This window comes from Cavia porcellus, unplaced genomic scaffold (genome assembly GCF_034190915.1).
Source record: "Cavia porcellus strain 051 isolate PalLab524CR breed Dunkin Hartley unplaced genomic scaffold, mCavPor4.1 scaffold_30, whole genome shotgun sequence".
NCBI lineage: Eukaryota > Metazoa > Chordata > Mammalia > Rodentia > Caviidae > Cavia > Cavia porcellus.
Window position 1 is genome coordinate 43,532,766 of NW_026947513.1, and position 17,251 is coordinate 43,550,016.

At 43.6% G+C, this 17,251-nt stretch overlaps 1 protein-coding gene across 2 annotated transcripts in view; it reads right to left on the reverse strand.

The window, feature by feature from the left end:
• LOC100725815 (UDP-glucuronosyltransferase 2B4-like) overlaps window positions 1-7,554 on the reverse strand; it is a 42,299-nt gene extending 34,745 nt beyond the window's left edge. For both annotated transcript variants that reach the window (XM_003463770.2, XM_063240414.1), the window contains exon 1: window positions 6,831-7,554. In XM_003463770.2, coding sequence (XP_003463818.1) covers window positions 6,831-7,554 — 724 coding nt within the window. The remainder of the gene's footprint in view (window positions 1-6,830) is intronic.
• Window positions 7,555-17,251: the final 9,697 nt, after the last annotated feature.

The following is a 17,251-nucleotide window of genomic DNA, read 5'->3' on the forward strand; positions in this document are numbered from 1 at the left end:
AAATCTGTATGAGTGATGGTCAGGCCTTTCTAACAAAAATAATAATGTTAGATGGGTCAGAATATATTGAATTTAATAGACTATTTTTATACCTCTATTTCATTTTTCTCTATTTCAACATTCTATTTTGAAAGGTGAATTTCTTTATTATTATACTCTTTCCAACATATCATCAAAGGGAGAGAAGTGCTGGTGTTGGGAGCCGCAGCCCCGAGCCCGGTCGCCTCACTTGGCGGATGTGAGGCCTGTAGTAAAGAGTAAAGCCTGAGGTAGATTACCCCTCCCATCGAGCACGTTAGTTTCCTGCTTACCGCGTAAGCAACCCGCTCAACAATATAGTCTGCCTGGCAACTGATGATGTTAGCCAATCAGCTTGCCTTGCTTACTTTAACATGATTGGACACTGTATCCGTATATATACTGGTGCCACCCCTGGGGGGGAAGAAGAAGCCCGGAAGTAGAAGCCCAGAAGGAGTCGCGGGGAGCGGACCAAAGGAGGCTTCGGCTGGGAGCGATCCCAGGGCAGGCTGTACGGAGAAGGAAAATAAAAGAAAAGGTTGTCCACTGCCAGACTTTGTCGTGTGTCCTTCCTGCCGGCCAGGAGCGACATCGACATTTGGTGGCCCGTACGGGGACTGATCACCCCCGAGACGTGACAGCAGACAACGCTCCAGTACAGAGCTGCGAGACAGGTGAGTTGGGGATAAGCCTGGGCTCTGGGTGGCGCGCACCTACAGGGCTTTTAGACTCCCCTCAGGCTCACGCGTAAGTGGCGGATTCCTTGGGCCTCACGCGGTGAGTAACATATTAAAAAATGGGAAACATGCTAGGTAGTAACATTAAGAGCGAGGGTGGTTGTGGAGAAAGCTCTCAAGAGCTTACAAAAGTACACAGGGTATTTGAGCAGGCCCAGTCAGGGAGCTCCCGAGAGGGGCCCGTCAAGGGGAACAAAGATGCTAAGGAGAAGGACGGGGCTCTAGCCTCGGAGTCGTCTGACTCCGAGGACGAGGGAAAGTTGAATGGCAAGGAGGCCAAAGAGACCAGCTGTCAGGAGCCTAAGTCGCTCGATAAGGAGTCGCAGGGTTCTTTCCCAGCGTTGCGCCGTGAATTGTGCTCCGCTCAACTTGGTCTGCGGAGGAGTAGAGAGCTCCTGAGCGCTCCCCGGCGTGAGAGGGAGGCGAAGCCTTCCGCCCCACCTTGGGGGCTGTTCCCGGAGGCGATCCCTCGCCGCGAGGCGGCCGCCCGGGAGCTCCCTTCCCCTTCGCCAGAACAGGAAGTGATGCACGGGCCCCCATTTTCCGCCCAATCATGGCCGCCGTCTTATGCTCCGCCGCCGGCGGGTCGGTATTTTTACAGACGGCTTTGGCAGGGGGGACGTTTGTCTCATGAGGTACATCCACCACCTGGGATAGATAGTGGCCCCTACGGGATATTTCCTGTACAAGTAGCTATGGGCCAGGGACGTAATGCATGGGAGCCTTTTGAGATAAAGCAGATTAGAGAACTTAAAAATGCAGTTACAACCTTTGGGCCGACTGCGCCTTACACCATTGCCATGCTGGAGAACCTGTCTTCTGGGCCCCTCACCCCTGCGGACTGGATTCAGCTGGCAAAGGCGTGTCTGCCCTCGGGTAGTTACCTGGATTGGCGAGCCTGGTACGCAGAGTTCTCTGCAGAGCAGGCTGAGAGAAACGCCAATCGGGGAAACCGGGGGTGGAACAAGGAAATGCTTATGGGAGAAGGTCGGCACGCTGATGATCAGACTCAGTTCCCCGGCGCTGTCTATGAACAAATCAACGCCATAGGGCTCCGCGCCTGGAAGCAGGTAAGTGGTGCCGGAACAGCCTCCTTGTGTCTTTCAAAAATAATTCAGGGTACCACAGAGCCATTTGTTGACTTTGTGGCCCGAATGCAAGATGCTGCCGATAAGATATTTTCTGATCCGGGAGTGGCTCGACCGCTGGTAAGGCAGCTGATTTTTGAGCAATGTACAAAGGAGTTCAAGGCAGCGATAGCTCCTCATAAGAACAAGGACCTCAACGCCTGGATTAGGATATGTAGAGAGATAGGGGGGCCGCTCTCCAACTCGGGAGTGGCTGCTCTCCTGGCCGCGGCTGTACAGCAGAGGGGACCTCGCGGGTTAGAAGGGGAATGTAAGGCTAAAGGGTGTTTTGCCTGCGGGGAGCCAGGACACATTAAACGTCATTGCCCAAACAATGCAGATGCTAGGCCTCGCCCTAGGAATGAAGAACCATATGTTTGTGGGCGATGCAAGAGGGGATCACACAAAGCTGAGGAGTGTAGGTCGGTCTTTGATGCTCAGGGCAACCGTATTTGTGGACGAGATGTTAGAGGGCCAAAAAACGGCCAGAGGGGGCCCCCTTCACAGGCGGGCCCCCGCCCCAGAGACAGGACAGCTCAGGATGGCAGCCTTCAACAAGGGCCACCCCTGGGTCAGCAGGTGTGGACCTCAGTGTCGCCTCCAGACTTATATTAGTGCCTGATATGGGTGTTCAAGTGGTTGAAACCACCTTTAAGGGACCGTTACCCGAAAATTCCGTGGGTCTGGTGATCGGGAGATCCTCCACGGCCCTTCGGGGTCTCATAGTAGTCCCGGGGGTCATAGACTCAGACTACACAGGACACATTAAAATTATGGTTCAATCTCTTGTGGGTACTATGGTAATCAATAAAGGAGACAAGATAGCGCAGCTCTTGCTGCTCCCCAGTCTCCACAGGAGATTTCCCTCAAAGCAGAAAATTAGAGAAAGTCAAGGTTTCGGTTCCTCAGGGGAAGTCTTCGAGGGACTCCATATAATACTTGATAAAAGGCCCATGCTCTCACTTAAGGTCAATGGCAAGAATATAACAGGGCTCCTAGACACAGGAGCTGACCGTTCCATTATCTCTAGAAAGGATTGGCCCTCCAACTGGCCCACCAACACTGCAGATAACACGCTGCAGGGCCTGGGGATGGTGTCAGCTCCTCAGGTTAGTGCTTCAACCCTGTTCTGGTGCGATGAGGAGGGTCATCAGGGCCATTTCCAACCATTTGTGTTGCAGTTGCCAGTGTCTCTATGGGGAAGGGACATCCTCACTCAGATGGATGTCACGCTTACGTCAAACTGCTCCCCCCAGGCTAAGGATATACTCAGGAACCAGGGATATACCCCCGGCAAAGGCTTGGGCAATGCCCTACAGGGTCGGACATCCCCAATACCAGTAGAGAACAAAAAAGGTAGGCAAGGGCTGGGTTTTTCTTAGGGGCCGCTGAAGAAGCTCTCCTACCCACTTCGATCAAAATCACCTGGAGGTCAAATGATCCGGTTTGGGTACCTCAGTGGCCCCTGCCTAAGGAGAAGCTATTAGCCTTGTCAGAAATAGTCAGTACACAACTTAGATTAGGACACATTAAGCCGTCAACCTCCCCATGGAACACCCCCATTTTTATAATTAAGAAAAAGTCTGGCAAATGGAGGCTGCTCCATGATCTAAGGGCGGTCAACGCGCAGATGCAGTCCCTGGGGGCGGTCCAGAGGGGGCTGCCAGCTCTCTCAGCCATCCCTCAGTCCTGGCCAGTTTATGTTATAGATCTTAGAGACTGTTTCTTCTCAATCCCCCTGCATCCAGAGGACACTCATAGGTTCGCCTTTACTTTACCCACCATTAACCAAGAAAGCCCTGATCTCAGATACGAGTGGATAACGCTGCCCCAAGGTATGGCCAACAGTCCCACTATGTGTCAGATTTACCTTGATTCCCTACTGGCCCCCCTACGGAAATCCTTTCCCAAGATAAGATGTGTGCATTACATGGACGACCTTTTGCTCAGCGGCAGGGACCCAGACATGCTAAATAATATGCTCGGCCAGTTGGTCGAGGCCCTGAGACAAGCTAATCTGCATGTTGCCCCCGACAAGATTCAGGGAGGAGAAATGGTGACCTACTTAGGCGCAAAAATCTCCCCTATGCTAGTCTCTCCACAGAAGGTCACCATTAGGACGGATGGCGTTAGGACCCTAAATGACATGCAAAAGCTATTGGGAGACATTAATTGGATTAGGCCATATTTACATATACCAAATTCAGATCTCAAACCCCTGTTCGACCTTCTAAAGGGAGACCCAGATATAGCCTCCCACAGGAGGCTCACTCCTGAGGCAAGAGCTGCCTTACAGAGAGTGGAAAAAGCCTTAGGTGGGGCTACCTTACACAGAATTGAACCAGGGCGACCCTTTGATGTCTGTTTGCTACAGACTAGTCTACAGCCCACAGCGGTGATTTGGCAGAAAGGACCATTACTGTGGATACACCCTAAGGTCTCACCTGCAAAAGTCATAGAGCATTACCCGGAGGCAGTCGCTTCATTGGCCCTTGAAGCGCATGATAGAGCTGTCCAACATTTTGGCTCAGGACCACAAGCCATCCGAGTACCCTATACCGCCAGCCAGATCAAGACCCTGGCTGCCTGCATAGATACATGGGCCATTCTGAGATGTGTTTTCCATGGGGATATAAACAACCAATACCCTAAAGACCCTATCTTGTCATTTGTCACTCAGCACCCTATAATTTTTCCAAAGGTTACTGCCTCTGAGCCATTAGTCCCAGCAACTACAATATACACAGATGGCTCCAAGACGGGGATAGGCGCCTATGTGATCCTAGGCAAGCCCCCGGTTACCATACAATTTGAACCTGATCAGCCTCAGGTGGTAGAACTGCAGATCATTAAAATGATTCTTAAACGGTTCTCAAAAGCCATTAATATTGTCTCCGATTCTAGGTATGTGGTCAATGCTATGCAAGTGCTTGAGACTGCCGGTTTAATTAGATCCACTTCCACAGTGGCTGGGCTGTTCCTGTCTATCCAGACATTGCTTCAGAACAGACACCATAAGGTCTTCACCACCCACATAAGAGCACATACATCCCTGCCAGGGCCCATGGCACAGGGGAATGCGGCTGCTGATACTGCCACTCGCCCGTTATGGATTTTTACCTTACTAACACCAATTGAGCGAGCCCGTGCCTTCCATGATAAGTTTCATGTCAATGCCAGGACACTAGCAAACCATTTCCATGTTTCCAGAGCAGATGCACGAGATATCGTGCGACTATGTGACTCCTGTGCCACATACAAACCTGCCATACCGATGGGAGTAAACCCTCGAGGTTTGATCCCTGGTGATGTTTGGCAGATGGACATCACACATATACAGGAGTTTGGGACTCTTAAATATGTTCATGTTTCCACAGACACCTGTTCTCACGTCATATTCGCAACAGCAAAAACAGGTAAAAAAGTGTCTAATGTGATCAATCATTGCCTGGCGGCTTGGGCCGCATGGGGCAAACCAAAAATATTAAAAACTGATAATGGACCAGCCTATATAGGCAAAGCCTTCAATGAGTTCTGCAAAATGATGGAGGTTCAATTAAAACATGGTATCCCATACAATCCCCAAGGTCAAGGAATCATTGAGAGGGCTCATAGAAGCCTCAAAGAAATTTTACAAAAACAAAAAGGGGGAGTAGGCCAAGGCCTGGCCCCAAAGGCACGATTATCCATGGTACTATTCACACACAATTTTTTAAATTTAAATAATGATAATTGCTCCCCAGCCGTGGAGCACTGCAACCCTTCCCCCAACCATAAAGGGTGGGTGAAGTGGAAAGATGTCCTGACAGGACAATGGATGGGCCCGGATCCAGTGGTCAGCTGGAACCGAGGCGCGGTTTGTGTTTTCCCACAGGAATCGGGACGAGAACCACTGTGGGTACCGGAGAGACTGACACGGGCGACAAAGCCCTCGACTGAAGATCAGACCTGCCCTACCGGAGATCCATCACAGACCAACCAACAAGATGAATAGAAATAGCGGTAGCCCGAAATGGACAAGAAGATCCTCAGGCATATGCATGGCTCGCTCGCCTAGCCTACGACCGAGTCTAGGGGTGGTGAGCTTCCCACACTCCTCCTCTAAAAAATTATGACATAGCTGGGTAGGAGAGTCAATGACGGGTAAGAGCGTACTCCCCCGGTGCGACTCAACCTAAGCCAGGCCCTACCCCATCCTGCACGTAAGCCGCTGGACTGTTAGATGCTGCCCAGGTCTAAATTTCTCTCCGAGGGGATTTCTTTATGGAGAGGAAATGAGTGCAAGCTTGTGTGCATCCAGGTTCTGTCCAGTTTGTGCCTGGCCCTAGAAAAAGGATGAGGGCCTCAGGGCCTTGGCAGACCATGGGACGGCCGACCAGGGTCTAAGCCAAGGACCTACGGTGGGCCTACGCATAGGGCATAAGCCTCTGCACCCAGTCCAGGAAGGGCTACGATGCGCACATTCATAAAAAATAAAAAAGGGGGAGATGTTGGGAGCCGCAGCCCCGAGCCCGGTCGCCTCACTTGGCGGACGTGAGGCCTGTAGTAAAGAGTAAAGCCTGAGGTAGATTACCCCTCCCATCGAGCACGTTAGTTTCCTGCTTACCGCGTAAGCAACCCGCTCAACAATATAGTCTGCCTGGCAACTGATGATGTTAGCCAATCAGCTTGCCTTGCTTACTTTAACATGATTGGACACTGTATCCGTATATATACTGGTGCCACCCCTGGGGGGGAAGAAGAAGCCCGGAAGTAGAAGCCCAGAAGGAGCCGCGGGGAGCGGACCAAAGGAGGCTTCGGCTGGGAGCGATCCCAGGGCAGGCTGTACGGAGAAGGAAAATAAAAGAAAAGGTTGTCCACTGCCAGACTTTGTCGTGTGTCCTTCCTGCCGGCCAGGAGCGACATCGACATGCTGGCATTCAAAATACTAGCTGAAATCAGCACTTACCTAATACTTCACTGTAAAATTGATTCCATTTCTTCTCGTTAAACATTTGAAACCAAAAGTCAAAATAAAGCACATATATCATATTTTTTACTCTTTCCATGAATGTCATTTGATCACTTAATTCTGAAAAAACAACAGGCACATAGGAAGGAGGATATGAGAGTCCACCACTGTACTTTTCATATGTGTTGCCAGGAAAGAAACAATGGGTGTACACCAAGGGTATATTCAGAAGCTCAGCAATCAGATCACCACCAGGAAATATCGCATCAGCCAGGATGACATCAAACCTTGATTTTCGTAGTTTTGACATGAGTTCTTTGTTTCGCACTACATCTTCACAGATGATTTTCAGTAAATCAGTCTCTTCCCATACAAGCTTTTGCATTGTTGAAAAATATGTCCAAATTGATTCTTTTGGTAGCTCATAAATCATTTTCATGAGTCCTTCTGTGAAAACATACTCCCAGCCACTTGCAGAGAGTGATACAGGATAATCCTCAAATTTAATAGCAGATTCCTTTTCCACATAAAAAGTAATGGATGTTGAAGGTCTCAAAACTGTCACCTCATGACCCTTTTGGACAAGTGCATCTAGTATTGTCTTTATATTGATCCAATGACTGAATTCCATGGGCCACACCAGCACCTTTCCACAGCTTCCATAACCAAAGTAACTATTCAGCTGAAGCAGCAACAGAAAGGCAGTCAGTTTCATAGACATCTTGGTGAAAATAGCCTTTCCTTTCAAACTATGTTCTCACTGCTCTTTATGCTCAAGTAGAATCATTACATTGTTAAAGTATAACTTGTGTTTGCAAAGTAAACATATTAAAATCAGTTAGTATCTGGATCCCAGTGCAAAGAGCAAACTTGGGAACACTTCTTGATTAAGTGAAGGTGTGAATTGATTGTTTTCTGAATAGAAGTACTTTTCTACAGTTGGAGCTTGATTATGTTACCTCTTTAGTGAACCTGTGATGTGATCGAATTTTTGAAGTAGTGTCAGGAACAGTGGCAAGTTAAAAAGGAAAGAAATAACAAGGAAGGGGCATGTTACTTTTCTACATAGCTATTTGAGAACTAGAAACACAGTGATAGGTAGGTGACTCACCCTTTCTTTGCCTAGGATTATTCTACAGACATTTTCATACAAACATTGTTGATACATCAATAATAAATTTTAAAGTATGAATATTACAGACTTACTTCAGTAATTCATAATATATCAGCAGAATTGTAAAATCTTCAGGGTAATCAACTGTAGATCAAGTAAAACTCTCAGAAATGAACTTTACACATTTGGCTATTCCACATGCCTCAGACCTATGCAATTACTAAATTGTCTCCTCTCCTCCTCTGCACACCCAGTATGGGCAGCAAGAGTTAGAAGATCTGCCTCTCCAAGTGCAGGCAGACAGGGCCAAAAAAGATCCACATCTGCCTGCCGGACACTGCCACTGGAAGGCTTTTCCCTTTATGTGCCCAGCATGGGCAGAGAGAGCCAAAAGACCTGGCTCTACCTGCTGGATGCTGCTAATGGAAGGTCCTTTTTTCCACATCCCCAGCATAGGTTGAGGGAGACAGAAAAATCCATCTCTGCCTGCTGTGAACTGCTGTCCAAAGGCCCCATCCTGTAAGAGGCCAGCATGGGCAGAGAGAAACAGCAGACCTGCCTTCACCTTCAGGGAACTGCCAGTGAAGCTTCCTTCCTTCCTGCTTGTAGCCAGCTGGGTCCCATACACACAGCCAAGTAAGCCCTGTGCATCCATAGACCACTACTGGAGGCTGTTGGTTCTCTGAGGCAGCCATCACTAACTAGCAGAACCAGACAAACACAGCCCTGTTTGTCTGCCACCATTGTGGGAGTTCCAGTGTAGACACTAAGGCTGAGAGAAGCAGCCCTGCTTCTATATAACCCTGATCATCAGTGAAGCCTCAGTGTAGGAGCATAGGTCTGGAGAAACTCAGTCCATGTCTATAACCTCCCTGTAAATCTGGAATTAGAGGGTCCCAGGTACCTGTCTCATGCCCCTACACTGAGTAGGGGCATTCAATGTGAGAATGCCTGAAGCCCCACTACCAGCTTGTTGAAAGGAACACAGAAGAATGTCAAGATGAAGGAGCAAAAAGGAAAACTCACACCTCTAGCCCCCACACAGTAAGTCTTGGGAGAGATAGTCATGGAAGAAAACCCTAAGACACACACCTGAAATTTCCAAGAGGATAGCAACAGAAAAAACTTCATAATATTGTAAAAGCAGTCAAATCAGAAATAATCTCTCAGGTAAAAGAAAAAGTCACAAACATTATGAAAGAATTGTTCAGCGTGTCTAAAGAAGACAAACCCCAAAAGGAGGAGCATAGGAAACTGATGGAAACCTTGAACGAGTGTAGAAAGGAATTACAATGCATGAAATATATTCAAAGAGAGACATAGGAAATTAAAAATTCAATCAAAAGCTGGGAAAACCACTTGAAAGAGACTGAAGATAGACTTTGAAACCTTGATATGAATTTGCAGTTAGTGATTAAGAAAGGAAAGATCACTTAAAAATAATACAGAAGGGCCAGGGGTTTAGCTCAACATCATCAGTGCCTGCTAGAAATGGGAGGTCATGCATTCAATCCCTGGTACAAAAAAAAAACAAACAAAAAGCCCCCCAAAACCCAAAAAACCCTAAGGAATCAGGAAATCACAACTCAATGACTGCAAGATGATGTAAAGAAGCATAATTGAATAGTGATAGGTATCAGTGAAGAAGAAGGGTTCAACAACACATGAAATTAGAAAGGATATTCACAGAAGTAATAGAAGAAAACTTCTCAAACAAGGGAAATGGATCTGGCATGCAAGTAAATGAGGCATATAGGACTTCGACTAGCCATACCCAAAGTAAATCTATACCCACACATATATTTGGGATCCTAGATATTCAGCACAAGAACAGAATGTTAAAAGCTATTAAAGAAAAGAAACAGATAACCTACAAAGGAAAACCAGACAGAATCATAGCAGACTTATTAATGCAAACCATCAGGTCAAGAAGAGTTTGTGGTGAAGTGTTTCAAACCAAGAAAGAAAGCAACTTCCAAGCCAGATTGATTTACTCAGCAAAGATATCTTTTAAAATTGATGGAGAAATAAGATACTTCCATAGTAAGAACAACTGAAGGAATTCATGACTACCAAATCAACCATACAGAAAGTGCTAAAGAATATTCTAGAGAGATATAAAGATGACCATGTTTCCAGGAATAGCAGCAGAGGAGGATCACCAAACAAACAAGACAGGTAACTGAATGCAGGGGAAAAGTGGAGGGCCAACAACAGGAAGATAGCAGGCAGAGACAAACCAATGTATGCTGGTTGTAACCATTAATGTAGATGGCCTCAGGTCAGCAATAAAAAGAAACACAGAGAAAGTGGATCAAGAAACCGATCCAGTGATATATTGTATTCAATCCTGTTGTGTTTTATTTGATTTTGTTATGTGTGATGGTGTAAATAAACCTTTTGAGGAAAATGAGATATTATAATAGCCATTGTTCATTTCCTGTTATTTGGTTTTGAAGTCTTGTAATGCTTTCATTATTTGGAATGATTTTATACTATTTTATTATGTTTGATATTATTGTGTGTGAAGGTATGCTCAGCTATATCAAAGAAAAAAGACATTATGGTTGCTACTATTGATGTCCATTTGGTTGCGAAGTGCTGTGTTGCTTGCATTGTTCTGTTTTAATTTTGTTATTCTGTTCCCTTTTATTTTATTCTCTTTAAAATGAAAAAAAAACTCAAGTGAAAAAAAAAGAGTCCCACAGTAATTGGACTTCAAATTCTATTATTAACTACATTTTGTTTAAGGGTCTTTACAGTTGTATTTTAAAAGGTGTATGAACAAAATTCTCATGTCATTAGAATCTTTTTCAATTCAAATTGGGAAGCAAGCACAAGGGCTATGTGCTCCCCTTTCACAGCAGCTTCTTTCCTTAAATCCCATAAATTTCTGGATAGAGCCCTGCAACATGTTCTTTCTAATCACTTATGCTACTCTCCCACCTTGGTCACAGGAGCCATGCCTTGTAGCACTTTTATTTCGTCAGTGTCTCAATCAGAAACTATCAACAGTGAGCTCTATAGTGGATACAAAACTGAATGAACTAGGTTCAAAATTTAGAATGTCTTGGAAAAATGATTTTTCCTGCACTATGTGTCTTTTTAAGGATATTTACAACTTGTTGCAATTATCAATATCTATAGTGCCTGTTTGAGGAAACCCTGGATTATGTTCAGTTACTTCTTTTAATATTTTTGCTAGGTCTTTCTTTGGAACATAACCCCCTGAGCATTTAAGCAGGCCTTGAAGCAGCCATAAATATCATTGCTCTGCAGCTAAAAGATTTTTCCCCATTTTCTTTTTGTTTCTATTAATTGAATTCAGGACCCTGTGTCTGGCAAGCAGGCACTTGTGCCACTGAACTATATCCCCAGCACTATTTTTACTACCAGACAAAATGGCATGTTCACAGCAGGAAGATTTGACCTTGTTCTTCTCTCTTTTCTCCCAGCACCACAAGTGAGGGTTTTCATCCTGTAAAGATCTCCTTCATATCCAGACTTTCCTCTCTACACAGACTTACTCATTCAGTCTAAAATTCTTGTTGCAAGGATTTCAGGTCCTATTCCAGACAACAGTTAGAGCCACAGTCTCCCAAATGAATGCCTGTATAGTGAACACTTAAAATGAATGAGATAAATGATATAATTTTTAGGACTCCAGGAGGATCAAAACCCTCCACAGAATTCTGGAGCTCTAGTGGATAAGATAGGGAATGCCTCTAGGTAACCTATATTTAATTATTTTTTCAAACAATGCAAAACACCGAATAGACCTTGGGAGTAGTTCATGAACTTTGCATGTAAAATGTTATATTAACAAGGAAAAGTATCTTAGGAGATGGTCTTCATGCTGCATTTCACTACAGAGGTGAAATGCCTGTACTTTCTGTCTTCCGTTAGTTGACTGGAGTTGGAGCCAGATGTCCACAGCTGTTATCTTTTCTTTCCTAGCCATGCAGCAGCCTTAAACCTGTGTTCAATTTCCAGTGTCAGTGGCTCCAAACTGCCCAGGATTTTTCAATTAACCCCACACAAGAAAGGATGCTGTAATGTTCCTCCCAGAACTTTTAAGGGTTAAAGTTACTTGGGATTGGACCTTCTCCCAAACCGGGAAACTCTGCTGGCAACTTGGGTAAGTCTGCGTGTCAACCTGAGCCCCAGGGAGAATTTAAGATTATCTCTTTTGGAGCTCAAGAACCCTCCCAGGGCCCAGCCACACTGGGTTGTGCTTGGCAGGTTTCAGGCTTCCCCAGGACATGCCCAAAGCCTTCTCCCAAACTTGGAAACTCAGATGGCAACTAAAGTGAGTCCATGTGCCACCCTGAGCCCCAGGAGACATTAAGATCATCTCTTCCAGAGCACAGGGACCCATCCAGAGCCTAGGCACTCTAGACTAGCCTTGGGAGGTTTTGTGGACCAACTATATTATGCCCAGTGACCTTCTTGAATTATGGGATTTGAGAGTAGGTGAAGTGAGTTCTAGAGCATTGGTCTTTGCCTGGGAAGAGCTTTAACCCATCATCCAAAGTGGTTAGCTTCCTGCCCAGCTAACTGGAACACTAAAGGTGGCATGGGAGGGCCTGAGGGCCTAACTGGACCAGGATAAGCAACTTCCACTCTGTCCCAGGAGCCTAGGGCACAGGAGACAATTTCCAACACTTGAAGCATAGAAGTATAGGAAAATGACAAAGAGAAAGACCAAAATGCAATCTCAAACTTCCAGCCCTCCCAAAAAACCTAAGAAGCTGTGTACATAGAAGAAAATATGTGCCATACACCAGAAATATCTGACATAATAGCAATTGAAATAAAAAAGCAACTCTGGGAAGCTTTAAAGGAATTCAAACTAGAAATAATCTCCAAAGTAAAAGAAGAAATGATAAAAGAAATGAAAGAGATGCTGAACATATCTAAAGAAGACACAGATAAAAAATTGGAGGAACTAAACAAAAAGATAGAATCCCTGGATGAACCATATAAGAAACAAGCAGAATACATAAAGCAGATGCAAAGAGATATACAGGAAATCAAAAACTCCATTGAAATTTGCAAGAACCGCCTCAATGAAAGTGAAGATAGAATTTCATACCTCAAAGACAAGATTGCAGCTAACGAACAGGAAAGGAAAGATCTTTTAAAAATGAAAAGTAATCAGCAAGTAACAATTCAAGAGCTGAAAGATAATGCAAAGAAAAACAACATAGATTGATAGAGAAAAATGAAAAAGAAGGGGACAACACAAAGGATATCAGGAGGATATTTAGAGAAGTAATAGTTGAAAATTTCCCAAACATGAGAATGGAAACTGACATTTAGATCAGTGAAGCATATAGAACTCCAAATAACTGTAGCCAAAATAAAACTACACTCAGACATATAGTAATCACCATCCCAGAAATCCAACATAAGAATGGAATATTGAAAGCTGTCAGAGAGAAAAGACAGATCATCTATAAAGAAAAACTTATAAGAATCACAGCAGACTTCTCAGCACAAGCAATAAAGTCAAGAAAAGTATGGAGTGAAGTATTACAGATCCTAAAGGAAAATGATTTCTAACCTAGACTGATGTTCCCTGCAAAACTGTCCTTCAAAATGGATGGAGAAAAAAGATACTTCCATGACAAAGAACAGCTGAAGAATTTCATGCCAACCTTGCAATGAATACTGAAAGACAGTTTAGATACACTTAGGAAAGAACCACTAAGCAAAACAGACAATTAAACAGAACAGAAAGATAAAGATGCAACAGCAGAAAGATAACATGTCAACAATAAACCAATATATAATGGTTTCTTGTAGACAGCATATGGTTGTATTTTGTTTCTTGATCTATTCTGCCAGTCTGTTTCTTTTAATTTGTGCATTGAGACTATTTACATTAATGGTTATAACTGTTATATGTTGGTTTATTGTTGACATAATTGACAATTAAACCTAATTTTGACCTTGTACCTCCTTTCAGTTTAACACTCAAAGCAAATCTCCTTAAATGATACTGAATCTCAAAAAGAAAAGGACAAAAATCTGTTGGTAATTGTGTCTCACATGGTACAACTATGTTGTGTATGCCTGGAAATCCGATAGTCTCTTCAGAAGACTCATCAGATCCACTGTTGCCAGAAGTGCAGTGAAAACTCCATGTGACATTCAAAACAAGTGAAACATCATAAAATAAAGATCAAGTTAAATATTGAATGTGTCAGTGCTCTAAGGTTAACATTTTGTTTTGAGAGAGAAGTATCAGGATGGGAAAGAATCAGACCAGAGGAGGCATGAAACCCAATAGACCAAATGTTAAGGGCTTTACCTTGAGGTCTGACAACCAGGATACATGATGCTGAGATTTGTGATTTAAAGTACTTTGGTGTCATAGCATTGCTGGTTGTGAACCATATAGCCTCTCTCCTGGGCAACCTCCATATACTGCCTGTGTCTTTCATTAGCTCATGTCTCCTATTCTTAGGGCCTCTGACATTTCAGAGTCTCCATTGCCCATTCAACTTCATTCAAAAGCAAGAGCCTCATGCATTGCTCTGTCAGGAGCTCATTAATTGACTTCTCTTCCTGCTAGCCCTGTGGTCTTCTGAACTCTGACCAGCTTCCCTCATTAGTTTATATTCACAGTATCCTAGGCTTCCATTCTTCGTAGCTCCATACCTTTCCAATTTTCTCCAACAAATGAGTTTCATAATCTTCCAAGTCACATGAACAGATATAATCATAGCAATGACTCTGTTTACCAGATATCAACTTTATTTATCAGGCAGCTTCCCTGTGGTTGAGATAAGTTATACAACACTCAGAGTTGAAAGGAAGGGAAGTTTATCTGGCTCATGATTCCATCAGTCAGTCCATGATTGGCTGCTCCAAGGGAAAAGCATTATGGGTTAAGGGCTAAGCAGAGTAGAGCTACTAGATGTATGTAGCTTGCAGCAGGGTAGGAGAACAAAGCCATGGAGGAAGGGAAAGTGGGACATGTGTTAAGATCATGTTCCCATTACCTACCTTATTAGACCTACAATTGACCCACAAGTCCCCTAAACAGGTCCAAGACAATCAAGATGAAACTATGTTTCATTATCACTCTCAGTTTCTTGCTTTCTCTGAATAGCATTAAGAATGGCATTATGGATAGATCGTTTCCAACATGTACATGGGTAAATGGGGCAGAACCATATAGGAGAAATTGCCGAGTCATGGACATCAGATTATTTGATAGTCAGTTATTTTTATTGCACTGTTGTTTTGATTAATCAATGTTTAACCAGATTCTGGTATTTTCAGTAGTGAGCACAGTGTCCTCAGTTTTCCTTCACAGAAAGTATGAAACCAACAGTACAGAACTGAGTAACTGCTCTGTTTATGCCTGCAATGCAACTCTTGTAGCAAGTTCACAGTCTACTAGTTAGACACAGGTCTTTCTGATCCCATTGATGAGACAAGTGTCGTGTGCACTCTTCTAAAGTATGGCAGATCTCTTCTAAAGTGATTTATGATCTGAATGAGGGAATGCCAGAATCTCTATGTTTCACCAAGGAAATTTCTGTCATCACTCTCTTACAGCCTTATCGAGTGCTTGGCTACCTCTGAAGCACTTATGCTAACCTGTGGGATCTGAGCTAGGACTGAAGCAATCACATTGGCTCTGTCTTGTGTCATGTTCATGATCATTGACCCCTGAGGAAATATCCCAATGCCATGTTCTTGAGAATTCTGCACAAAGTCTTCCATTTCCTGTGAAGAAAGAATTTACCTCCATCACACAAGAGCACAGTCAAAAGCACTCCTAAACACTCCTGAGGAAAGAAATCACATAGTATGGGGAATTAATAGAGTATTGATTCTTAAAAAGTCAATTAAAATATATCAAAAACATATAATTATATCTTTTTATAATGCATTTAGTTCAGTAATGTGACAGCTAGGCTTTTTGCAAGCTTCCTCTGGAATACTTTCATTTTTCAGTATTGAAAATTCTCAGATTAAAGAAATATTTCTTCCTTTTTTGCTGGACTCTTGTCTAGTATACTTCTCATTTTTGTTTCAATGAATTTGGCTAGTTTAAACCCATCATATAATTGCATTTTTAATATGCTTGCCTCAGATAGAAAGAATCTAGAGACCAGCTTCAGTAGAAGATCCCCCAGATTCAGTAACATCCATAGAGCAGGCATGGAGAAGACAGCATCAGGGGCCAGCGTATTTCTGAATCCAGTCTTATAGCTGAATTTTGTGAATGTCAGATATAGTAGTCACAAAATAAATGTTCTCTTTCAATTTTCAGGAAAAGTTAATTTTGATAGAACTGTGGGGGTGGTGGCTGAAAAGATAAGAAGTATGAAATATAAAGCACCTTTATTTCAAGAATACGAGGAGAGACCCCCTGATCCCCTGGGGTGCAGCATCTCCCCCGGGAGTCAGAGATCTCTCCGTGGGACATGTGAAGTGGAGGCATACATGTAGCTTGGGTTTGGGGTGGAGCCTGAGGGGGCATTAGGGATGCACAGGTAGCCCATTGGTCTTCATTTGGTGCCAGAAGTAAATTCCTAGAGGTGGGGAAGATGGAGCTCCTTGGTTTTGCCTCTAAGGCTTTACCAGCTACAGTGTCATGTCTGGGCTAAAACTCTTTCACATTTAATGTAAGTTGTGTCCCTATTACTTTTGTTTATAAGGCGTGATAATGTTTTTGTATGTCCATGGTACATGTAGTTCATCAGTAAATCTGCTAAGAAATACCTGGCTTGCTTCAATGTATTCATTGTCAGGAATAATGTTGCTATGATCATCAATGTCCCCCACTAACCTGTACATATATTTCCAGAAGTGAAATCACTGAATCATAAGCCTTACTTTAATTTTATTAGAACTCTCTGCACTGATTTTCATAGTGTAGATTTTGAAAAATCTAATCGTGAAGTGTTATGGGAAAAGGATTTCTTGTGTTGCTGTGCTGATTGTTGATTAATTTTCTTTTAAATTTAATTATTTTAATTTATAATTATAACATGAAATAGTTGTATATTTATAATTGCGTTTCCTTTTAAAAATTTTTCATATATATGGAAGTATACATAAATGTGTATATATATTCAAACTGGAGTCATACATACTTATGGAAATCATTTTCTCTTTTACCACATTGCAGTCCACTTCTCTTGAATCACTTCTCAACTAGGAGGTTAAGTCCCTGCTTGCATCCAAGATTTTGTTACCTCTTTTTGAGTTCATTTCAAGCCAAAATGGTCTAAACTAGAATATTGTTACACTACTATACTAAATATCTACCAACACTGGT